Source organism: Podarcis erhardii (assembly GCF_964252035.2).
Source record: "Podarcis erhardii genome assembly, chromosome: 1".
Taxonomy (NCBI): domain Eukaryota; kingdom Metazoa; phylum Chordata; class Lepidosauria; order Squamata; family Lacertidae; genus Podarcis; species Podarcis erhardii.
The window spans coordinates 126,730,553-126,756,473 of record NC_138497.1 but is presented as its reverse complement, the minus strand read 5'-3'; the positions used below and the strand labels follow the sequence as shown (position 1 = coordinate 126,756,473).

Sequence of the window (25,921 nt, the reverse complement as noted above, 5' to 3'; positions counted from 1 at the left end):
GAAGACCACACCTTCTGGAGAAACAATTCTGAAAATAGGAGTGCTGAACTTTTTGTGCTTTTTCTTCTTTTGCCTCTCTTTATAAAAATGGACATACCAAGCTTCTCATTTCTGCTGACCTGATTCGTTAACGATACTCCTGGACAGGGAGCCAATTATGTATGAGGAAATGCTTTTGGGCTGCATTCAGGATTTCTGCTAATGAAACAGAATGCATTCATATTTTAATAGTGATAAACCCCAAGTCCTCATTTCTTCCATTCTATTTTAAGAACAGGAACATTCTGAACTCCCAGGGAAGAGTCTAGTTAGAACAGGTTTGCCGCTAGTGGCATCATGAGCTCCCATAGAGTTTAACTTTCTTGTTTTGTGAATCTTCTTTAAGAATGGAAAAGGCCAGGAACAGGTCCATCGGTGGTAGATTAGGTAGATCTCGGTTAAACATGAAGAATACAAAAGCAACCTTAGGGAGTCAAACCCATGGTGCATCTGGCCCAGGAACCTCAGTGAAACATCAGTTTAAAGTGGTTGATATAGGATAGCTGGTTGACCAGCTGCTACAATTCTAGGAGACACATATTTCTCCAGACAGGAGTTGCTGGATTACAGCTCCTTTTATCCCTGACCGTTGGCTATGCAGGCAGAAGTTGATAGGAACTGCAGTCCAAAAATACCTGGAGGTATTGAAACAGTTGTGCAGGCACTTACAGCCAACATGACAGTAACATCTGCCCTGTGACAATAATTTTGCAAAATTTCTGGAACGTTTGTTGTGGAAGCTTGATGTGACTCTTAGCCTTGTCCATAGGTCAGACAGTCAGTTATTATTATTATTATTATTATTATTATTATTATTATTATTATTAAGATTTCCTGGTGGCACCCATAAGTATGTACACTGCTCTGAAGTGAAAATGATGGCTGGTCGCTTATGCAAATCTCTGAAGTGTCAGTTTTCAAAATGAGCTGCGTTTTTCTGTCCCTTATGTTAAGAAGAAAGAATATTTTGGGTAACTCCCATGAAAATGCTGAAGAACTTGAAAGAGCCAATGAAATGAAGGAAAAAGCAGCTGCATTGTAAGTTTGGTGTCAATAGAGCAGTTTGACTCCATCTCCGTATAATGCTTTTGCTTTTGTGGGTTGCAGTTATGTGCGTTCCTTATTTTTGCTCACCTGCTGTGCTGCCGCATACAACCGCTGAGGCGACGAATCGCTAACCTTTGAATTATGGTCTATAGCTATTTGTGTATGTGTGTGTGTGTTTGTGTGTCTTTTTAACTTTTCCGTTCTGGCTGCCGCTGTAGCGTTCCGAGGCACTTTAAACGTGGTGTGCTGTTGTCCAAATCAAATGCATTGTGATAACATGCTGCCAGGAATATATGCCCTTCACAAATTTAATATTCATAGCTGATGTTCCTTATGCCGTGGTTTTTGTGGTAGTGTTTGTGTCGATTGTCAACGAGGTAGAATATGCATGAAAGGAAGGGACACAGAAAATGTCGTCGAATCTCTTTCCTATGGAGTTGTTCCCAAGTAAATAGACAACATGAGGAAAGCTGTTGGTTTTGAGAAATGCATAGGTTGACATTTAGAATGTGTGGGGTTCTGTAGCTGAAGCAGCTGATTCTTCCAAAAGAATGGGTTTTAGAATCTAGAGCAGTAGTGGAGCTGATCATAAGGGATCTTATGACTTACGACTTTTAGAAGACATCTGAAGGCAGCCCTGTTTAGGGAAGTTTTTAATGTTTGATATTTTATCGCTTTATTATTATTATTATTATTATTATTATTATTATTCTGTTAGGATTGTCCTACACGCGTGTAGGACCCTGGCAGAGACACATGCCTGATTGGCATGTTCTCTCCCTTCTGGTCGGTTGTTCGGGAGCTTCAAAAGCTTTCTCCAGCCCGAACATCACAGCGACTGATACCAAAAGGCATTAGCACGCTTAAGGATCCTGCAGATTGTTAGCAGTTTGCGTAACAAACTCAGTAGCAACATTTTGGCTAATCTTCTTTATTTACATATAATACACTCTGAGCATTTGGACTTATCTCCTTCCCCTTTCTCATCAGACAGCAAAGAGAAAGAACAAAGGACAATAGTCCCACATCATGGAAGCACAGTAACATAAACATCCTGTTTCCATTACTTCCCACTATGTGGAATGAAAACATACACCGTTATGTGATAGAAAACAATCCCATGACTGCAAGCACGGAGCAGGAATCCTTACAGGGAGCTGCCCAGAGTGGCTGGGGAAACCCAGCCAGATCGATGGGGCATAAATAATAAATAATAATAATTAATAATTAAATTATTATTATTATTATTATTATTATTATTATTATTTCCCAGAACATTGGTTATTTCTGTGCAAAATCTAAGTGAATATGAAAGAAAAGCCAGCATATAACAGGTGCAAGATTTTGTGCACAATGAAAAAGCTAGCTAGTTTATACTCAACACCAGGAAATGTTGTCGTCTTGGCATCAGTCTTTATGTCCAATCAGCTGGTACAACTTAGCACTTATACTTACAAATATTCCACAGGTGTCTAGAATTCCTTCTTCAGAATGAAGCCAACCCGTCAATCCAGGACAAAGATGGGTACAATACCGTGCATTACGCTGCTGCTTATGGACACCGGCAGTGTTTAGAACTGGTGAGTAGGCTCTGACTGCTACTGAGATGCTGCATGCCAAATGTTAGCTTCTGACAAAACACAGTTTGTCATGTTCTTAACTCTGAAGGGCTGTGGCAGTTGTTTTTGAGTCCTATTAGACTTTAATATTGGGTATGGGAAGGGAAGGGTGGTTTCCTAGAACAGAAAGAATTCAAGACTGCATCCTCATAAAGTAGAGCTTGGAAATGGGGAGATAAGTGGCTGGCTAATCAGCACGAAATCTCCAAAACCCTTTTAGACTGCAGATGCTGAGTGGAAATGCCTGAGGCCAACTCTGCTGATTGATGGCCACAGTCAACAACTGCTTCTGTAGTTTGACAGTACCATTGGCATACCAGCTGCCGAAAGTGAAGTGTTGTTTTCCATATAGGGTTGTTGATTCCACAGCTCTTCATGAACGGGCTAGGTATTGTGGGCCACTACAGAGCCTAGGACTTGCCGATCAGAAGGTCAGCGGTTCGAATCCCCGCAACGGGGAGCTCCCGTTGCTCGGTCCCTGCTCCTGCCAACCTAGCAGTTCGAAAGCACAAAGTGCAAGTAGATAAATAGGTACCACTCTGGCGGGAAGGTAAACTGCGTTTCCGTGCGCTGCTCTGGTTCGCCAGAAGCGGCTTAGTCATGCTGGCCACATGAGCTGGAAGCTGTACGCCGGCTCCCTTGGCCAATAAAGCAAGATGAGCGCCTCAACCCCAGAGTCGGCCACGACTGGACCTAACGGTCAAGGGTCCCTTTACCTTTACTTACAGCAAAAGTCACATGGAGGGGAAGACTCATTTTCTTGAGTTACACCGTAATGACTCTCTTCCCTCAACGCTCCTTGTCACAGAGCACGTGTTGAAGTCCCCATTGCAATAAATGTGGTGTGCACCATGCTATCTATGAAACTTAATTGAATAATAATCTTCATTGCGGTGGGGAAACCAGTTCATTTCCATGCCACAGTCCCCCCCCCCCCCCCCCGCTCCAAAGCAAGTCTTCTGTGCGTTAAGTTTTGCTGTTCCTCAGTAGGGAAGCGGTGATATTTAAAATACTGACAGATGCAGCCTTTAGCAGAGTTTCACAAGTAACGGCATTTGTTATCACGGTACTTCAGTTTTAATATAAAAAGTGTCGAGAAGGCTTTGTCTACCAGACTTTGCGTAGTCTGGGAAGTAAATGAGGCAGCGACACCATCTTAAATAACATGTCACAAAAGGAGAAGGAGTGATGCAGATACATGGATCTCATTCATCTCTATCTGTGGTCAACCATTCATAAAGCGTTTGAGTGACAGTCCCATGTATTAATGGATAAATGAGTGCCAGTCATTCCCGCTTGCTTTTGCTATACTAAAAATAGCCTCTCCCCCTAGTGTATTCATTCCTCTTTGGGCTAATTCTTTTGAGCCTTCATTAATCAGAAATAGAAACTGAGATCATTTGATAATATTTCATGGTTGTGATAAGATTAACATCCTTGAACTGTATTGGTTTTTTCCTAAGCTGCCATTCCAAAGAAAAATCCAATTATAAGTCTGATAAGTATGACATGTTGATTGCTGTCAAATGATACATGGAAGGCTATTGAACTGATAAAACATTGTGTATAAAATAAATGTCTTTCTGCAGTGCTTCTTAGCTGGCCTACCGGACATACTGTAATTTTCCGTCTATAAGACACCCCCATGTATAAGACGCCCCCTATTTTGGGGGCAACAACCAATTGCCAGTCCACCCTTGGCACTATCCGTGTAAAAGACACCCACTGATTTTTAAATTTTTTGAGGGGGGGCCTAGTCTTATACATGGAAAAATACTGTACTTCTCCTGCCCTGTATCCCCTATATTTTCTGTGTCAATATAGTATAAATAAACTTATAATATACTTTCTTGACATATAATTCCCCATTTTTTTGGCTCTTGGAGAAAGAAAGTGCAGCTGAAACAGTCAAGACTTTGGGACAATATGAGAGAATAAGTTCAAATATATCAGTTTTAATGAGAAATAAGATTAAATAAAGTAAAAATGGATGGATAATTGGTGAAAGAGAGAATGAAAAATTACAGGATATCAAGATAAATTATTAGGATAAAAACAAGATGAAGGATTTGCTGAAATACCTATCTGAACTAGAATATAAAGAGGGGAGGTGTGAGGAAGTCAAGGAAATAAGTTAAAGAAAGGAAAATATGTAAAGGTTTGATTTGTTCTTTTTTCCTTTTGACTTTTTGATTGTATGTATTCTTAACTTTTTTTTTCTGTTTTCGCTCTTTTACTTTTTCCTGGATGTGATTTGCTTTTATGTACTGTTTTGTTTTCTTTTTTGATTCTTTTTGTAACCTTTAAAATTTGAATAAATATTATTTATACAAGACTTTGGGACAATATGATGGAGGCATCAAATCTAAATCTAAATCAAATCACTTGTGAGCTAGTAAATCAACCAAGTTTGTTGAGCTGTGCATTTGGACATTTCAGTCCACATAATATTTTCAAAACTGCAAATTATGTAGATTTACATTTAAATGTGAACTGAGTCAAATCCCCCCCCCCCATCCCTAGGATAGGATGAGCGATGTACGTGGCTGACTAAGCAAATTTAGATTGGCCTTGCAACTTTTTAATTATATTTTTTACTTGCTTGCTAAAGTATGTAGTAAGTAATCTAGTTACCAACTGCCAAAATGAAGAAATGTTCAGAGGAAGGGGAGTAGACAGTAAAACAAAATTAGAGAAAAGGGGAAGAACAGGATCATGTTTGACACTGCAGTTTTAAAACACACTGACTAGAGAAATAATGAAAATAATAATTTTATTTAAAATATTATTTTTTCCCTATACCCTTTTAAAATGTGGGGGTTGGGGGGGTTATTGGGTTGTTGTTTTTATTTTGATTATGTATTTTGTGGTATTATATTTTGATTTTGTTCTGTGAACCACCCTGAGACTTCCAGGTATAGGGCAGTTTAGTAATAATAATAATAATAATAATAATATGGCTGGATGGCTTCCAACATACATAAAAACATTTAAAAAAACCATTAAAAGGCTTCCTGATACAGGGCTGCCTTCAGATGTCTTCTAAAGGTTATATAGTTACTCATCTCCTTGACATCTGATGGGAGGGCGTTCCACAGGGCGAGTGCCACTACCAAGAAGGCCCTCTGCCTGGTTCTCTGTAGCTTCACTTCTCACAGTGAGGGATCCACCAGAAGGCCCCCAGAACTGGACCTCAGTGTCCGGGCAGAACGATGGAAGAGACGCTCCTTCAGGTATACATTAGACACAGTGCCATTGGACTTAATGGGAATAATAATAATAATAATAATAATAATAATAATAATAATAATTTTATTTATGTCCTTCCCATCTGGCTGGGTTTCCCCAGCCACTCTGGGCGGCTTACAGCACATAGAAAAATTGTAAAACATTAGACATTAAACATTTCCCAATACGGGGTTGCCTTCAGATGTCTTCTAAAAGTCAGATAGTTGTTTATTTCCTTGATGTCTGATGGGAGGGCGTTCCACGTGGCTCAAAAATCATGATGTTGAAAATCAGATATCGCTCAGCCCTGTTAGGTGCTTTGGAAGCTAAGTTTGAGAGAACTGGTGAGATAAGGAGGCTGATAACTTTTGTCCCCGTCACTGGCTATAATCCACAACTGTCAGGAGTGGCAAAATGCATTGGCAAGGACCCATCTCAAAAAACCCACTTTTAGAAAATTGGAATGCAGGTTTTATTAATTGAAACAGCCAATCTGACAATTTTAACATAGTCTTAATACAGATAATTAATTCTAGTGTCATTATATTTGAGAATCAGATATTGTGGAATGAGTTAGAATCATAGCTGCATTCCCTAAAGGCAACCCATTATTCCATCACCTGTTTGTTCCTCTATCAAATGTGGTAATACAGTCATACCTCGGGCTGAAGTAGCTTCAGGATAAGTATTTTTGGGTTGCGCTCTGCGGTGACCCGGAAGTAATGGAGTGCGTTACTTCCGGGTTTCACCACTCGTGCATGCGCAGACGGTCAAAATGACGTCACGCGCATGCGCAGAAGCGGCGAATTGCAACCCGCACATGCGCAGATGTGGGTTGCGTTCGCTTCTGAATGCGAACGGGGCTCTGGAACGGATCCCGTTTGCATCCCGTTTGCACTGTAGTTATAATAATAATAATAATAATAATAACAATAATAATAATTTTTATTTATACCCCGCCCTCCCCAGCCAAGGCCGGGCTCAGGGCAGCTACTATCAGCAAGTGTTGAACGCTGTATAGACTGGTAGACCTGAAGCTTGAAGGCATTTACATAGTAACAGATATAATCATTTCTCCACCGTGTCTGTTTCTCTGGCGCAATATATACCGTAATTTTTGCTCTATAAGACTCACTTTTTCCCTCCTAAAAAGTAAGGGGAAATGTGTGTGCGTCTTATGGAGTGAATGCAGGCTTCCCAGCTATCCCAGAAGCTAGAACAGCAAGAGGGATTGCTGCTTTCACTGCGCAGCGATCCCTCTTGCTGTTCTGCCTTCTGAGATTCAGAATATTTTTTTTCTTGTTTTCCTCCTCCAAAAACTAGGTGCGTCTTGTGGTCTGGTGCGTCTTATAGAGCGGAAAATACGGTAATTATAGAAAATCCCCATGGTAATTTATCCTCAATTAGCACGAAGAATTTCGCCTGGCAAGAAGTACTGTAAGCTAGAGAGCTATCAGTTTTGCTGGCAAATTTTGTGTTGACGTCAGAGCAGAGGAATTTAGCATTCTGGGTAGTAATCTCATTAGCTTTTCGTATCCTCCCCCCCCCCCCGCATTCTAATCAGGGTTAAGATTAAAAACCAGCGCCACTCCCCAATCCTGCTTTTTCTTAAATAATAAACTCCCCACCCGCATTATATTTCAAATTGCCGTCTCCCCAGTTACTCTGAAGTAAGGAACTTTTAGCTGCTTTGCTTGGAAAATAGTTTTCAAGTTTCTGGGTTAATCTTTGAACGATTGGGTGATGCGCTGATAAATGTTATCACCTTGGTAATTGAGATAAAATTAACTTTTCATTTCAGAAGGCCTCTTGGAAGAAGTGCATGCTAAGATGACAAAGAGAATACAGTTTACAGTCATTTTATTTATGTGCCCACTAGAGAGTGATATTGTCATAGCCCATGTAGTTGAAGACAAGCGGTCAATTGCTTACATACAGGCAAAATCTAATCACTCGTCTGGTTGGTGATGAGGGCAGCTTTGCCAAGGATTTTAACAGGAAAGGAAATACTTGTTAAATTTGGGGACTAACAAGGGTTTGCAATCAAGAGTCAAATAGCCTATAAAGCAATGAGAGTCAGAACCATATAACTTCAAAAAATAGTGACAAATAGTATAGTACAGTGGTACCTCGGGTTACATACGCTTCAGGTTACAGACTCTGCTAACCCAGAAATAGTACCTTGGATTAAGAACTTTGCTTCAGGATGAGCACAGAAATCGTGCAGCAGCGGCAGCTGGAGGCCCCATTAGCTAAAGTGGTGCTTCAGGTTAAGAACAGTTTCAGGTTAAGAACAGACTTCCAGAACGAATTAAGTTCTTAACCCAAGGTACCACTGTATTCCGAAAGGTTAAGCATATAGCCTTTGTTTCACTTTTTTACAAAGGTTGGGATCTAGGAACAAGCATGCTGGTGCTAGGGATGCCAAAAATACTGTTGGAACATCTGTAGTAGTAGTAGTAGTAGTAATGAATCTTATTATTTCTTCAGTGAAAATTCTGGCTCGAGTTGGGCAAACCTTCTCAATTTTGGTTTCTCTCAGGTTCTCATTCTTCCAGCCTTATGCTGAGTTCTATACATTTCTGATGTAGTTTGCGAATTATTTTTTAAAGACCTTGTGAAATCCTGACTGGATTGTAGTGCAAATTTTGTCTGATATACGCATTTTTGTGTGCAATTTTGCCTGATACACCCCCTTCTGCAAGCGACTTATGCGATGCATTCTATATTTTCAGTTATACATTTTTAGGCTCACTTTCCCCTAATACACACATTTTGGTACGGTTGGAGAATCACTCTGCAAAATTCAGAGAAGCACAGATTTCAAAGGATAGCTGGGTTTCAGATATTGTTTCAGGAAGTGCAAAATGTGTATGTTTGCATTAAAATCCTAAAGGAAGCAAATTTCTCCTCCATCCATGGCTCTGGCTGCCTGTCTCTGTGATATGTGTGTGTTCCTTTTCTCAATTCTAGCTGAAGACTTAAAGTTCACTGAATAGTAGACAGCATTCCTATGTGTGGTAACTTATAAGGAAATGGTTATAGGAATGAAGCTTATACAGAGGCAAAAAGTTCATAACAATAACATTAGTGTTGAGTATAATCATAACGCTGGCTTTATTTTTTGTTTTGGAAAAGTGCCACCATTAACGGTGAAGATTCATTACGAGATAAGCTGATTAAAGGCTCTGTCCTGCTGTCACTGAAGTCAGTAGTATCTAAATCCAGTTGTCTGTGTGGTTTTGGTTTATATTATACATTTTTTTAAAAATATTATTTTTAGGTACTTGCACTCCTCTTTCCTTAGCCCAAAGCTACAATATCAAACTGGTATAAATATAATATAAAATAACAGCAGCAGCATCAACAACAGGTGTTTTCCGTTAACTCAGGGGGGTATTATTTAGCCTGAAGACTAAATAAATTAATCTTTTCTGATATGCCTGCTTCCCCCAAACATGCATGTTTTGTCAATCATCCTCTTTCATGTGCATTATCATTTCAGCAGAGGTACAAAGCTCTGTCACTTCTTTATTTGTTGTAGCTTCTGGAGAAAACGAGCCACATTTTTGAGGAATCCGATTCAACAGCTACAAAAAGCCCTTTGCACTTAGCTGTAAGTACACAGTTTCGGTATTCTATTGCTGCCTAACTCAAATAACAACGTACAAGGTGTTTGACTGTTTCCCCCCCCTTCTCCTTAGGATTCTCCCCCACCCCACCCCCGGCAGTATTTTGTTTTTTGTACTTCTACAAACCTTGGGGGTTCTGATCCCTTTCTCAAGTACATGGTTGGTGCCGTCTTGGTTACAGCAGCACACATGCACTTGAGAATACATTTGCTATCAATATATAGGATTTCTTGCTGGAAAGAAAAAGGAGGATACTAAATGAGGTACTCAAAATGCCCATTCCCCCAGTGTTCCTTTTGTGTATGGTCATAGAATCATAGAATTGTAGTGTCTGAAGGGACCACAAGGGTCATCTAGTACAACCCTCTGCAACGCAGGAATATTTTGCCCAAGGTGGGACTTGAACTCCCAACCCTGAGATAAAGAGTCTCATGTACCAACTGAGCTATCCTGACCACCGACCATACTAGCTGGGTGTCAGGAATGAGCCAGCTCCAAGCAATGGTTTGCAGCCAACTACAGAAAGCAGCCCGGAACAGAGAAGCTTAGATTTTACTCAGGCAGGAGAGAGCCGACAGCTGCAAACTTCGGCTCTTCCTGATCTTGAATGGCAAACTGATAAGGCAGTAGGTGAGAGCAGGCTGGAACACAGCCAAAGCTCTCAGGAAGCACAAACAGGTGTGAACAAGAGACAGTCTTTCTGAACAGGAAGAGGCTGGAGCTGATCTACTAAGTCTGAAGAGTCGGCGAATGGGAGGGCTGCTAGATAGGAAGCTAAACAAGAGATGTAAGGGTCCTAAATTCAGTATCTTCTGTCAACACCGGAAGGAGTCTTCAGAAGGGTCATCTTGAGTGATGCTGGCAGAGGCTTTGTTAGAGTTGTCCGGAGCTATCTGTTTGTTTTTGCAATTAAATCCTCCTTTTTAATTAGCTATGCTCACTGTGTCATCAAGCTGGGAATCTGGACTCCTGACACTGGGACTCATGGTAATTGTAGTCCAATTCCTTCCTCTGTACAATGAGTACACTATGCTAAGCTTTGTAGGGCCCTCTTAAGCATCAACAAATAAGGGGGTATCCCGTTTTGCAGCCTGCAAACAAGGCTACAAATTTTGTTTTGATGCAGCCCTAAAATAAAAATTAACTTTAATCTCAGGTGGTGCTGGGAATCAGATTGCACATTTTTAATACCCTATTATCACATTGAAGGCCTCGTTTTCGTTTTCATCTAGTTTATGTCGTTCCTTGAAATAAAGGAATGTAAATTGAGTTAATATGAATATACTTCCCCGCAGAAAAGGATATGAACATGAACACATGTCATCTTTAACCAACAGTCTATCTCATATGCTTAAAACATAAAATTCAATATGAATTTTAATGCATACCTTCCTGCATATTCTGTTCTCATTAACATTCATAGGAATTGCACATCAATGAAATAATTAGAATTTTTAATCCTATTTGAAATGCTGCAGCTTTTAGCTTTGATGAAAATAAGATTTTAGAATGAATGTAAGATAGAAATAATTTTGTATTTGCCTCTTCAGCATTAAAGCCCTATTTTGTCAACTGAACGGACAAACCCAAAATTACAACAACACTACAATTACAAGCTACCCTGGATAAATGCAGAGAATACACATCCAAATTTAATTTTCATAAGAGATCTTCATCTACACTTGTGCTGCAGTTGTATGCAGTGAGCATTTCATTTTTAAAAAACCCTTTTAAAATGAGAGTTGAAACGTCAGATAACAAAATACGTGAATTTCAATGATAATTTCACAAATTTTCATGTCTGTAAAGGAGCATTGTTCTTGTTCAACTGAGAACCAGAAAAATTGTGTTAAACTGTATCCAGCCACAACTGCATGCAAACTAAGCTCAGTGCTTCTTAGATACCCAGTAGCAGCTCCACTAAACGCTCCCATAGGCAACCCATTTGTTGAGCACTCTTTCTGATTTGCATCCGTTCCTTATTGAGCATTCTTTCTGATTTGCTTGCAGGATGCTTTCCCATTATTCATTCATCCCACACTTTCCCTGTCACTTTCCTAACTGCAAAAAGTCTGCTCCTTTTTAAAAGTGTATCTGTTGTGCTAGGGTGACAGAGCCCATTAATGCACTTTAATTGTGCAAAACTGAAGTCTGGTATGTGCTTGGATCCCACCTACAAAACACTGAAAGTCTGGAGATGCCCTTAGGCTGCAATCTTAAACATAGGATTGCATAGGATTAGTAAGACTACCAGAACATAGTGGAGTAGACAAGCACAGGATTGTGCTGTTAAAAGTATCTGTTGTTTAGCTTCTGACCATTTCCCATTTTGTTTTGTTTTTTTAAATTAACCTAAAGTTGATCAAGATAATATAGAATTGGCCATTATATAACCTAAATCTTTTGCAACATAGATCTCATAACTTGTATGTGGATTGTTTGCAATTGTACATACTTAGGCTCCCGGCCTCTAGAGTGAGATAAGCGCACAACCCTAGAATCTGTCAAGACTGGCCCATACGGGCAGGGGTACCTTTAGCTTTTTATGCTTCTAGAGGAGAGTATTTGTAACTTGATGTGTTTCCTGTAATCACTACGACCCAGTTTTCACTAAGTCATTGCATAATGATTTTAATCAGTTTTTCATGGTATCTGGCAATAGTGTCATGTCAGATAAAAGCATTAGAAACTAAAAGCTGGTGTGGTAAATACTAAATGCAATGAAACCGGATGCTTCAAGACAAAACAGCATGAAATGAGCTATATCACCAGTATAATGACTTGTGTTCACTGTTGAAATAAATAGAAATAAAAATAAAAATTGTCCAGTAGCACCTTAGAGACCAACTAAGTTTGTTCCAGGTGTAAGCTTTCGTGTGCATGCACACTTCTTCAGATACACTGAAACAGAAGTCACAAGACCCTTATACATAGTGGGAGGGTGAGGTGGGGTTTTTCTTCACTGTGTTCATTTTTGATTATTATAATAAGGACTATCTCCCATACATAAAATGCTTATGAAGTGCTTTGGCCTGAAGTAGTAATTTTTTGACCTCTAGGCCTATAATGGTCATCATCAAGCCTTGGAGGTACTTCTCCAGTCTCTGGGAGATCTGGATATTAAGGATGAGAAAGGACATACTGCCTTGGACCTGGCTGCATTCAAGGGGCACACTGAATGTGTGGAAGCGCTCATCAACCAGGGTGCTTCTGTTATGGTGAAAGATAACGTCACCCAACGGACCCCACTTCATGCTGCAGGTCAGTGAGATGCTGTAATTTGTATGTGTTGGCTGCAGTGCAAGTAAGCTGCATGCAGAGAAGAGAAGAATGGGGCAGGGTTGTAGCCTGGTGTTAGTGCAGCTACTTAGCTTGAGAAGAGATCCCTGTTGGGAGTGCTGAGTCAGATGGACCAATGAGCGTGACTCAGCGCAAGGCAGCTTCCGATGTTGCTAAGAACATGTACAGTGGTGCCTCGCAAGACGAAAAGAATCCGTTCCGCGAGTCTCTTCGTCTTGCGGTTTTTTCGTCTTGCGAAGCAACCCTATTAGCGGCTTAGCGGATTAACGCTATTAGCGGCTTAGCAGCTATTAGCGGCTTAGCGGCTTAGAAAAGGGAGAAAAAAGTGAAAAAAATCGCAAGACTCGCAAGACCTTTTGTCTTGCGAAGCAAGTCCATAGGGAAATTCGTCTTGCGAAGCGCCTCGGAAAACGGAAAACCCTTTCGTCTAGCGGGTTTTTCGTCTTGCGAGGCATTCGTCTTGTGGGGCACCACTGTATAGAGTGTTTGCTGTTGAAGAGGCAAGTCGCTTTTTTAGACCAAAGGGTACCTTACCTCTTCAGCAGTGGGAAACAAATTCAGCAGACACCGAAGCTATGGTTGGGCCCCTTCCAGTAGTAACATAGATTGAACCTATTTCATTGCCTGTGCTAGAAATCTTGATCAAAGATCTTCAATAAATTGTACTCCTTCCTTACCCGCTTGAGACTATTACCAGTTATCATTACTTACTGAACTGGCTATTAGGCCTTTTTTTGAAGCAGTCCATTCTGTATTCACACAAACTCACTTGTAATTGATGACTAAGTGCCGACATGTTACTTTTTCCTATGTTCTGGTTTGGTATGGAATACATGCTGCTGTTTCTCCAGTGTGTTTATCTGCATTGTACCAAACAAACAAGTGCAATCTTTTGTACTGACATGTTGCAGCACCTCAACATGGTCTGACAGAGACCTCTATTGGCTGAATAAAATTTGTACTCCATACACTAGTGGCCAAACTTGTAGAAACCTTTTGGAAGTGTATTTCCAATCAGGTGTCATCTTGTTTTGGTAATGATGGCTCATAAATTCTAGCATTTAGACCATATTCCTGCAGACTGCGCCAAACAGTCCTTGCACTCAACTTCGTATTACATTGCGCCATGTCATCTTGTATACACCCAGATGATTTTCTTATATCACATAGGCACAGTCTCTCAATTCTTCTATCGTCACTTGCTGTTGTGCACCTTTTCCTGCCTTTACCAGTTTGATTTTGTAGTGACTGAGTCTCCTTATACCTCTTAAGAAATTTAGAAATGCCACCTCTGGTTAAGTTTCCACCCATTTTTCTTCTAATTTATTCACAGCTGTAGCCTTGCTCACTTAATATTACTATTTTACATCACTTTCTGGGTGACCAGTCAACACTTTGCGCCATTTCTTTAATTTTATTACGTTTTACAAGCTCACTAAATGAAAGAACAAAAAACCCCAACCAACTTGATAGCAATCACATAACACACTGACAAATGGCCTCCTTATTTATGTTGTAATAAATAATCCTCCATAAAAGTTATTGTATTACATTCTTCATTAAATTATCTTTCCATTGATATATAATTTTATGGAATTACTCCCCCCACCCCAAAAGTGGTGTTATGAGCCATCATTGCCAAAACAAGATGACACCTGATTGGCTCTCTAAACACTCCTTTTTCTGGTTATTTGGCTATAACATTTGATAGAATACAGATAATTGAAGAAACATTCTTGTTGAGTTACATTCTTCATTAAATTATCTTTCCATTGGTATATAATTTTATGGTATTACTCTCCAAAAAGTGGTGTTATGAGCCATCAAACTTCAGAAATAAACTTTTTCCAAAAGGTTTCCACAATTTTTGCTACTAGTGTATGATAATATCAGTTCACTCAGACCGGGTTTGAGCATGCTGGATGTGTGTGTGTGCAGGCACACACTCAACATTTTGATGCTCTCTTTATTACAACTGGTGGCGCAATGGTACGTTTTTTGACGTCAGGAGCTTGTTGTGGCTCTTTGGGGACACTGTCCCCCACAAGATGTTTCCATTGCTATGCCACCAAGGACAGTCAAAAAATGCAGGCACCTGTGTTGACCCACTATATACAAATAGGTACATTCTATACCTATATCTGGGACGCAGGTGGCGCTGTGGGTTAAACCACAGAGCCTAGGACTTGCCGATCAGAAGGTCGGCGGTTCAAATCCCTGCGATGGGGTGAGCTCCCATTGCTTGGTCCCTGCTCCTGCCAACCTAGCAGTTCAAAAGCATGTCAAAGTGCAAGTAGATAAATAGGTACCGCTGGACCTAATGGACCAGAGGTCCCTTTACCTTTATACCTATATCTACTGGGGGAGTGCCCTCTTGTTCAGCAGGCCCCCTCTCCCTGACTCAGTCGCCCCCCCCCCCAATTTCCTTTTCCATCTCTACAATATCTCCTTGTCTGCCTTCGTTTCCCCTCCATATGTGTTCCCCCTGCACTATACCAACTGATCTTTTTGTCATTTGATTCCCGCTAGATATAAATCCATATATTCAAGTGCTAAAGGGAACATCTCTTTCTTCCTTTGGGGTACACTTTAGGAGAAAACGCCTAGAATCTGGGACAGCTGTGAATAACTAGATGTAAGAGTGCATGAGCTTCTAGGCTTTATTTTCAGAATGCTAAAATGTTTCCCCTTTTTGTAGTTATCAACGGACACACTCCATGTTTGCGGCTTTTGTTAGAAGTAGCAGATAACCCTGATGTGACCGATGCGAAAGGACAGTAAGTCGACTTTGTTTTTATCTGTTTGCGTGACATGTGTGATATTGGGAACACCTTAAGCACTAGCATTCAGATCATAATCAAAATAATGTAATAGACTCTTGGTAGTCGCTGCTTCTGTTTCTTATAAAGTTAGCTGCAGCACGGAAGCAGCTTTGGGTTTGGAATTGTGCATTTTGCACTAATTATTTCAGTCTTGGAAGCACACAGATTAATTCTGTGTTTAGAGGATATTCTGATCTTTCCAGACTTAGGCAAAACAGCCACGCTGAAAATGATTGGGGGGGCAGTACCTCGACAACCTGCTTCTGAAGCTACCAGCAAAGATTCCCACAGGCAGGAAGAGCCGGGGGGGGGGGATTTTGCCAAGACCCCAAGGGGGAAGCATGATGCAGTGTATGTACTGTTCTTGCATCTCCATTACAACCTCTCTGTGTGGTCTTTTGTCAATGGAGACCAGGCCACTGCTGGTAAATGGGGTGCAGGTGCTAAACGTTTTGCAACGGTCTCCCCGAGGGCAATGCTTTATTTACTTTTGCACATTAAGAACGTACAGAGGCAAGAGTAAGGGGGTGCATTGAAGGATGTTGTTGACATAGTTGGGATCTGTTTCCAAGGCTGGCCCTTACCAGGAGGCTGAGTGAGGTTTCCGACACTGGGGAAAGTGGGGCAGCCATGGCATCACTTCTGATGTTTCCTCCTGAGCCTCCAGGCTTTTGGTTGGAGGCAGAGCAGTTTGTGTGAGTGATGGCCTGCTCTGCACTCTCTGATCTGTTTCTTGGGGCTAGTTTATTCAATGAGCATATGTAGTAGTTTCCTGAAATGTGCTACTTTAGGCTCTGGCTTGGTGGGAAATTTATGTGCAAATGTTGCCCTGCGAAAAGAAAGAAAGAAAGAAAGAAAGAAAGAAAGAAAGAAAGAAAGAAAGAAAGAAAGACCTCAGCACTTGGAAATATAACATGCCAGCGAGAAAGGGTTTAGCCTGTTTCTCTCTCTTCCCCCACACTCCCATGGGACAATATCAGTAAAACTCTGAAATTGTTGCAGTGTATAAATACCTTCACCACTTGATTTTCCTGATTGAATAAACAGACTCTGATTCATATTAGAGTTTGGAGTTTGGAGAGCTTGGATTTGATATCCCACTTTATCACTAACCTAAGGAGTCTCAAAGCGGCCAACATTCTCCTTTCCCTTCCTCCCCCACAACAAACACTCTGTGAGGTGAGTGGGGCTGAGAGACTTCAAAGAAGTGTGACTAGCCCAGGGTCACCCAGCAGCTGCATGTGGAGGAGCAGGGAAGTGAACCCGGTTCACCAGATTACGAGTCCACCGCTCTTAACCACCACACCATGCAGGGGTAACCCAATACGATGGCCCTGTGTGTTGTTGGTCTTCAGTACCTATTAGCCCCAGGCAACGAGGCCAGGAATGATGGGGATTGTAGTCTGTGGAAGGCTACACTAGCTGCTCACTTTAGAAATATCTGTGGATCAGATATCTGGAATTATGTGATGCAAGTATGTGATGCAATAAGAATGTTGGAAAGAGGGAGTATCATTGCAAAGTCTGGTGAAAATGGCAGGTCCTTTTGGATAGCATGTTGAATAAAAAAAACCACAGAAGTAAGATTAAAACTGCTGTTGTCTCTCATTTCTTAGAACTCCCTTGATGCTAGCTGTGGCTTATGGGCACATAGATGCCGTCGCCTTGTTACTTGAAAAAGAAGCATCAGTGGATGTAGCTGATTCCTTAGGATGCACTGCTTTACATCGAGGGGTAACTGCTGATTTTAGAACATTTTGTCCTATGTGTCTGCTGCATGCCTTTTGAAATTCTGCCTGAAACATACATAATAGTGTTCAACATGAGTACAGACCACCAAAACAAAGTATAAATGTTGTTAAATCAGCCCCCATCACCCCAACATCTAGAGTACCAACATCTAGAGAACAATAGGTTCCTCATTCCTGATCTTCCAGATGCATTTGGGTCCAGTTCAGCCAAGCAACTTTTATGTTCTAATAAAAAAAAGGCAATTATTTAAAAGAGAATTGCCATGATAAGGAAAAAAAACAAACAATCAGGGATATGGAATATATGTAGTAAAATGAACTTTTCTTCTTCTTAAAAAACCGCCACAAGTCATGTTTTATATTGAAAGGGGTGTGTGTGTGTGTGTTTTTAAATTGCTGACAATTAAAAGCTTCAACATTTTTAACTGGAGGAGAGAATAAAAGGTAACAAAAACTATGGGAGGAATCCAACATAGTGCCATGGCAATTGTGCATCGCATCACCACAAGCATTTCAGCATGCCAGATGGAATTGTCCGCCCTCTTTCCCTCCGTATGCTGTTCTCAAGGTTACCCTGAGCCCCCCAAGCCATTTTGGGGGAGTGGATGGCTCAGGGGAGGCAAGAACGAGAGTCCCATTGCGTATACCGTATTTTTCGCTCTATAGGACGCACTTTTCCCCCTCCAAAAATGAAGGGAAAATGTGTGTGCATCCTATGGGGCGAATGCAGGCTTTCGCTGAAGCCTGGAGAGCGAGAGGGGTCGGTGCGCACCGATCCCTCTCTCTCTCCAGGCTTCAGGAAGCTATCCGCAAGCCTTGGGAGCCCGGCGGGAGTTCCTGCCGGGCTCCCAAGGCTTGCGGATAGCAGCCTGTTCTGGGGGCTGGGGTCGGGGGAAGCTCGGGCTTCCCTCGCCCCAGCCCCACACCTGGAGGGGGATATTTTTTTTTCTTTATTCCCCCCCCCCAAACTAGGAGCGCCCTATGGGCCGGCACGCCCTATAGAGCGAAAAATACGATACTTCCATTAGCAGGATATGTTAGTTGAATCCCGCCCAGTATGTGTACGTGTAACAGTATGCTCTTGAGAAGTGGGCTGGGGGGGGGCTTGCTCTTTTGGTGCTGACACTGTGGAACACGGTCCCAGCATTTCCTGTCCCTAAGAAATGTTTTATGTGCATAACCCTCAACATTCTTGTTGGGTTGTAATCTCTTGTTTGAGGTGGTAACCTCTCTCTGAGGTGGTAACCACAATGATCTGTGTTGAGTCACCATGTGGTGTGGCTGATGCTACCAATTTAATTTATTGAGGCAAGCGAAGTGGTAACTTCACTGGCCACATAATTCGTGTAAAGTGTGGGTGTATTCTAACAAACAACACAATAAAGAAGCCAGGGATATCATTTTTCAGAAATGCAAACATGGTGCTTTCTTTTGCATTCAGCTCTTTAAGTCAGGCAGTAGTATCCTTAAAAGCCGAAAGCCATGTTTTCCATGCATGTGAAACAAATGGGCAACGGGTGGCTTATTTGTGTATGCTATGATGGCTCTTTCCTTTTATTTTTAAATTAATTTTCTTAAATGATGTACAACAATGGAACAGGAATTTAGAACTGGATTGCATGCGATGGCCATCAATACTTATCACATTAGCCATTTCTAACCATGCTGCCACTACTTCCTGGACAAAATTGATTTGTTACATCTTTCAAACATACTAAGCGGGACTATGTTTAAGGGTCTCTGTGAGTAATGGATGTATTTTTGCTGTGATTTCTGGCCTGCCCCTGTAGCTCACCCACCACTGGACTCTTCCCACCACATATGAAAACAAGTTGTTTGCAACCTCTCCATCATTCTCATTTAGTTTCCCTCATGATTTAACTTCAGGAGCACAATCTTCACGAAGTTGCCCCCTTAACTGTGTCAAACACCAATTTAAAATGTTTTTCTTACATATCCCCATCCAGTTCTCTTCTGAATGTCCTCCCCCACCATATATTTATGCATGTGTGTTTTAAATCAGATTATGACAGGGCATGAGGAGTGTGTTCAAATGCTGTTGGAACAAGAAGCATTGATAATGTGTAAGGACGCCAGAGGCAGGACACCTCTACATTACGCAGCAGCTCGTGGTCATGCCACATGGCTAAGTGAATTGTTGCAGTTGGCGCTTTCAGAAGGGGACTACAATTTTAAAGATAATCAGAGTTATACACCTTTGCACTGGGCTTCTTATAATGGTAAGTCCCCCCCCCCCCCGCAGTGTACTATGTTAAGGTTGATGTGGAGTTCAAAGTAAAGTTGAAGCCAGGATTGCAGCCTTTTCTAAACTCAGAAGAGCAGTCAGGCAATCTTGTAGGTGTGAGACTGCAAGTGTGAATAAATGCCAGGCACCGCATTCTAATAATCACAACACAAAGCAGAATTAAGGAGGGATGGAGCAGCTTGTTCCGTGTCACTTTAGCGTGGACTCAATCATAGCTCCATTCTGTCTCTTTGTTATTCCTGCATTTCAGGGGGTTGAACAATTCTATGTTAAAAGGTATTTCTATTTTTGCAAAAGCACCAAAACTTGCACTTCTTTCTGGCCATTCATTCCCCTAAAATACACATTTTTACATGTTTCACAGTGCAAATGTATGCACTTTTATGTGCATCTTTTGAACCAAAGCTTCATCAGAAAATTTGGAGAACATAATCAAAGCGATAGCTGTGTTCCAATCTGAATACAGGTAGACGAACCAGCAGTTTGACTCTGTATGAGGCACCTTAGTACAGTGGAACCTCGGAAGCCGAACGCCTTTGAACTCAAACATTTCGGCTCCCGATCGAAAACTGAAAGTGATTGTTCCGGTTTTCGAATGATTTTCGGAAGCTGAACGTCCGGCGCAGCTTCCGATTGGCTGCAGAACGTTCCTGCAGCCAATTGGAAGCTGCACCTTGGTTTTGGAACTGTTCCGGGAGCCAAACGGACTCCCATAATGGATTAAATTTGAAAACCAAGGTACGACTGTATGCTGAAGTGCTAATTTGCGTTATATAAGCTATTTCATTTATTAAAATAAGCTATTTTAATGTTTCAATATTTTAATGTTGTATTTTAATCTTGTTTTTTAAGTTGTATTCATTCAATTTGTTTTTATTATTGCTTGTTAGCCGCCCTGAGCCTGGCCTTGGCTGGGGAGGGCGGGGTATAAATAAAAATTATTATTATTATTCCGTTGCAAGCAATCCTGAAGCACTTTTGTAACATGAAATCACCCAATTTGTTACAGGTAATGAAGGCTGTATAGAGGTACTGTTGGAACAGAAACCTTTCCGCAGCTTTATTGGGAACCCTTTCTCTCCATTGCACTGTGCTGTGTAAGTAGAAACAGCTGCATCAAATCTCACTTCTTGTGGCTTTTAACGGAAGGTCAAGCTAAACTAGGGATACAGCAGCAGAAAATTTCTAGAGACGATATGGATCATGTCCAAAAATACATATATCTGTCTGGTGTTAAAATTCTCCCCTTCTCAAATCATTGGTGTAGGAATCTACATTTGTCACATAATAACCTCAAGGCATTTGGTGTTAACTAAAATTAGGGCAAATTCATAAATGCGGGTTTAGTCACTCTAAGGACAAAAGGAATAAAGGTTGCAGAATGTCACAGCCCTGCCTAATTCCCCTGCTTGTCAATTATTGTGTTATGAACTCTTCACTCTGTCACGTCAATAAATATAATCTAGAAATGATTATAGTGTTCATATTTGAGAACGCACCACCATAATTTTCGGATTTGATTGTCAGCTTTTCTGTTACATGCTATGTTCCTAGATTTCACATTGTGCTCTGATCTTTTAAATAGAAACGGTATAAAGCCCTCTGTAGAACCAGTAATTTTACTTTTGCCGGGGATGTGTTGGATAACATTACTGCTACCTCCCCACACTGGCCATGTTAACTTGTCACACTAAACTTAGTGCGGCATGCATGGGCTCTAGAATGAGCCTCAGGCTTGCACCCTCCTCGTCACCCTTCTTTCTCCCACGTAGCTGGAAGGAGAACTTTGGAAAAAATTACTTTCTGTTTCTTTTAAAATCAGCTTGTTGCTGCATCTGAACTTGGGGTTGTGATTTACCCTAATTATGGTCAGTTTAAACAAGCCAGCTTCATGGCCAGTGGTTTGAAGTTAGCATGTTTCAAAACTGACCAGAATTCTAGTTTGTACATATCACACTAAACTATGGTTTAGTGGGAAATGTGAATGTGGACAGTGTCTCTTTTTTAATAACCAGAAGGAACTAACATCTCTTGTTGTGAAGTACTAAGAAAAGTCAAATGCCATGACTGCAATCCTATACATATTTACCCATGACAAAAACCCACTGAAATTAGTAGCATGTACCCATCAAAGGGACACGGGTGGCGCTGTGAGTTAAACCACAGAGCCTAGGACTTGCTGATCAGAAGGTCAGCGGTTCGAATCCCTGCGACGGAGTGAGCTCCCTTTGCTCGGTCCCTGCTCCTGCCAACCTAGCAGTTCGAAAGCACATCAAAGTGCAAGTAGATAAATAGGTACCACTCCGGCAGGAAGGTAAACGGCGTTTCCGTGCGCTGCTCTGGTTCGCCAGAAGCAGCTTAGTCATGCTGGCCACATGACCCGGAAGCTGTACACCGGCTCCCTCGGCCAATAAAGCGAGATGAGCGCCGCAACCCCAAAGTCGGCCACGACTGGACCTAATGGTCAGGGGTCCCTTTACCTTTACTTTACCCATCAGAAATGGCGGTATTAGTATTGCCTGAAATCTTTACTTGCACAGAGAAGCTTAGGAATAAAGAATGACATTTGAACACTACATCTTATTCAAGTTCATATAAAACTAGCTTCTAATTCATCAGGAGAAGAAAAGCACTTCAGTCAGATTCCTGCCAGAGTTTTTACTGAATGTGAATCCTCATCTGTGTGTCAGAGCTATACACAGGGAGCACATTAAAAAAAAAAAGAGTGGGACTGTGCCTACATACCTTTGCTGGCTCCTTATACGCATTCATCATAACTTGTGGAAGAGCTTTTCAGGTACCGTTTATATCCACAGGTGCAAACTCCCTCCTCCTCTATGCATATTTTTCTATGCAGGAACTGAGTGCTACAGCATTGGAAGCATACAGCCTCTGACATTGACAGTAGCCCTTGATGTAGACTTGTTGCCTAGGCTTTGTTGAGTCAGAAGTACAACCAGGGGGAAAGGATGTATGTTTATGGAATGAATGACTTATTAAAGGAGAGTTCCAATTTGCAAACCTGTTTTCTCAATAGAATCAATGATCACGAAAATTGTGCGTCGCTACTCATTGGGACCATTGGTGTTGGCATTGTCAATTGTAAAGATGACAAAGGAAGGTAAGGACTGCTCGGATAATGATTGTGTGTTTGCTTTCAACTGAACCCATTAAGATATGTTCGAAATACATTATTGATGGTCCCCTGAAAAAATCAGGGCTTACAGATTTCTCAGTACTCTAAGATAAGACTTAGGCCCAACCATACTTTCTTTGGTCCTGTGATTTCAAGTCAAGGGACTGAGAGTGGGTTTGTTTGTTTTTGTCCTGTCACTTTCCCTGTGATAGCCAGCTGTTTACTGCTGAAATGGGGGGGGGGGGACTTCAATCCACAGAAAACCCAATTGATATTTGTTCCGATTCAGCAGTAAACCACGGGATTTTCCGGATAAAGGAGTGGGACAAAACAAGCAAACCAAAAAACCTTCTTGAACTCATTACTTGAAATCATGGGAGAAATGAAAGTGGACTTGATGCATCCCATGTGTTCATGTTTCTTTTGTCATCCACAGAACAATGTTCTCATCCGAGTAGCAGCCTGCCATCCCACCCCCTTTAATGTTGAATTATTGGGTTCATTGTTTTGAAAAGTTGTTAGCTTGGACTTAGCAGTGGAATAGAACTACCGTATTTTTCTGTGTATAAGATGCCCCCATGTATAAGAAGCCCCCTACTTTTGGGGGCCCCAAATTTAGAAAACGGGCATATGCACTATCTGTGTATAAGACGCCCCCAGATTTTTAACCTTATTTTAAAGTAAAAGAACCTAGTCTTATACACGGAAAAGTACAGTAAGTAATAATACTAGTAAAAAATTCTCTAGTGTCTAAAAAAAAGGTGTTATTTCTTCTTAGAACACCACTTCACGCAGCAGCCTTCGCGGACCATGTAGAATGCTTGCAGCTTCTCTTAAGCCACAATGCACAAGTAAATGCTGCGGATAATTCAGGGAAAACACCACTTACGATGGCTGCTGAAAAAGGACACGTAGGTGCTGTAGGTAAGTACCTGGCTGCTGGGAACTGATGAGAATGAATACCTTTGTACAGGTCTACAGATATTCTGTATGCGTGTTTAGCAAGAAAAAGCCATCTTCGTACAGTGCTGCTGCTGCTGCTGCTGCTTATGTCACCGGCAGACACTCCAGATTTCACTTCAAAACACTACTTTGCCAAGACTTTCATTAGGGTGTACAGGACTAGAGTCTCGTTAGTTTTAGGAAATGCAAGGAGCACACTAGGAAATGGGATTTTCTGTGAACGGAGATTGAAGGTAATTTAACTGCCTGAGAGTAATTGTGTGGTCTGTTTTCTTTCTGTATCTTAGATTTTTTGGTGAACAGCGCGAAGGCTGATCTAACTTTGAAAGATAAGAACTCGAATACATCCTTGCACTTGGCTAGCAGTAAAGTATGTTTAAAAGCATTTGTGTGTGTTTGTGTGTGTGCATGTGTGTAGAAGACATTATTAAAAGTGTGGCAAAATAATGATACTTGTATCAGAGGCACTTGGTACTCAGTAAAGTCATCCCATGGACTTTTGATTACAAACTTCCCCTCTTTCTTCTCTCCCTGTGCACCCCCACCCTGAATTCCCCCTGACTGTCCAGAGCAAATTTTGGGGTGACAGGTGGGGAGGGGAGATGGAGTGGAAGTTGCATTGCACATATGGAAATCCTTTCGCAAACCCAGATTTACCACGTGAATTGGGCTGTGTGTGCAATGAAGACATGATAAAAAGTAGTTTCTTTGTTTGTTGCTTGCCCTTCATCATAAGGCCTAGAGTGGGTTACAACATGAAAAACAATTTTAAAACAACCCAACACCATAAAAACAAGGGGGGTGTACCCCTCTGATTGTGTAGTTAGTTTCTTCCTAACGCTTTTTGCAAATCTCTGTGAACCAACTGAATGCTAAACTTAGCCAGTATATCTTCTGAACACTGGGAATAATTTTGAAAACTAGTACTGTCTTACGAAGGAGGGTTATGGAAAATCAATCAGTGACTGACATGGGTGAGTAGGTGGGGAGGAGATCAAAAGTGCAAACAAATAAGCCTAAAACAACACTGCTCCAAAATCATTACCCTTTATTTTTGGTGCATTTTGAGATAAACTGAAGAGGAAATTGTATTTTATTGTTGACTTTTGCTATTTGCTCGTGGCAACACCAAAGGGCAGAGAATAAACTGGGCCGAAGGATTCTGCTCATAGTTGTTGTTTTTTTCATTTTGGGGAGTAGGCTGAAAGTGGAATAATCATCACAGATTGGATAAAATATACTCATATTTATTTTTTCAGTATATTGGGGCTCACCATTGTATATGGAGTGGCAGTGGGTATTTACCGTATGTTCTGGCGTACAAGACGACTTTTTATCCCTGGAAAATCACCCCAAAAGTCGGGGGTCGTCTTATATGCCGGGTATACGTGTTGGGAAGGAGGAGGGGGGAGCCGGTGAGCAGAGGTGCTCCTTCTGCCATCGCTCCTCCTCCCTCCCTACAGAAGGGGGCGCGAAAAGTCCTTCGGAGCACGGCGCTCCCCCGCCAAACGCCTCGCCTGGGCTGCTGCTGCAACGGCAGAGGGGTGCCGCTCTGCCCCTGGTGGCGCTCAAACTCTATAACTCTAAAACTGAACAGCAAAAGTTGGGGGTCGTCTTATACACCCAGTTGCCTAATACGCCGTAATCTACGGTACCGTATTTTTTGCTCTATAAGACTCACTTTTTCCCTCCTAAAAAGTAAGAGGAAATGTGTGTGCGTCTTATGGAGCGAATGCAGGCTGCGCAGCTATTCCAGAAGCCAGAACAGCAAGAGGGATCGCTGCTTTCACTGCGCAGCGATCTCTCTCGCTGTTCTGGCTGCTGAGATTCAGAATATTTTTTCTCTTGTTTTCCTCCTCCAAAAACTAGGTGCGTCTTGTGGTCTGGTGCGTCTTATAGAGCGGAAAATACGGTACTTTCTTTCTCAGATTTATTCTCGGATAAAAGCTTTGTTGCAACTTGACACAGTGGCAGAGCTGGTACCAGCTGCCCAGTGGCTTTCTTCGTACTTTGCGATGGAAAAAACCAATGGGAATGAAGCTGGAGGTAGCATTGTCCCCCTGACACTGTTGCCAATTAGGGGGGAATCTCCTGGGGTGCTGAGGGCAGTTCTGTCGC

General features: G+C 41.6%; 1 protein-coding gene across 10 annotated transcripts in view; it reads left to right on the top strand.

Moving 5' to 3' along the window:
* Positions 1–25,921, top strand: part of ANKRD44 (ankyrin repeat domain 44) — a 153,094-nt gene that overhangs the window by 120,157 nt on the left and 7,016 nt on the right. For 7 of the 10 annotated variants that reach the window (XM_081863843.1, XM_081863846.1, XM_081863844.1 and 4 more), the window contains exons 15-25: positions 994–1,077; positions 2,555–2,666; positions 9,478–9,549; positions 12,625–12,826; positions 15,564–15,642; positions 17,304–17,421; positions 19,462–19,678; positions 20,714–20,801; positions 22,742–22,825; positions 23,619–23,764; positions 24,091–24,173. In XM_081863843.1, the coding sequence (XP_081719969.1) occupies positions 994–1,077; positions 2,555–2,666; positions 9,478–9,549; positions 12,625–12,826; positions 15,564–15,642; positions 17,304–17,421; positions 19,462–19,678; positions 20,714–20,801; positions 22,742–22,825; positions 23,619–23,764; positions 24,091–24,173 (1,285 nt within the window). The remainder of the gene's footprint in view (positions 1–993; positions 1,078–2,554; positions 2,667–9,477; positions 9,550–12,624; positions 12,827–15,563; positions 15,643–17,303; positions 17,422–19,461; positions 19,679–20,713; positions 20,802–22,741; positions 22,826–23,618; positions 23,765–24,090; positions 24,174–25,921) is intronic. The other 3 variants (XM_081863850.1, XM_081863849.1, XM_081863848.1) reach the window with 1 other exon arrangement.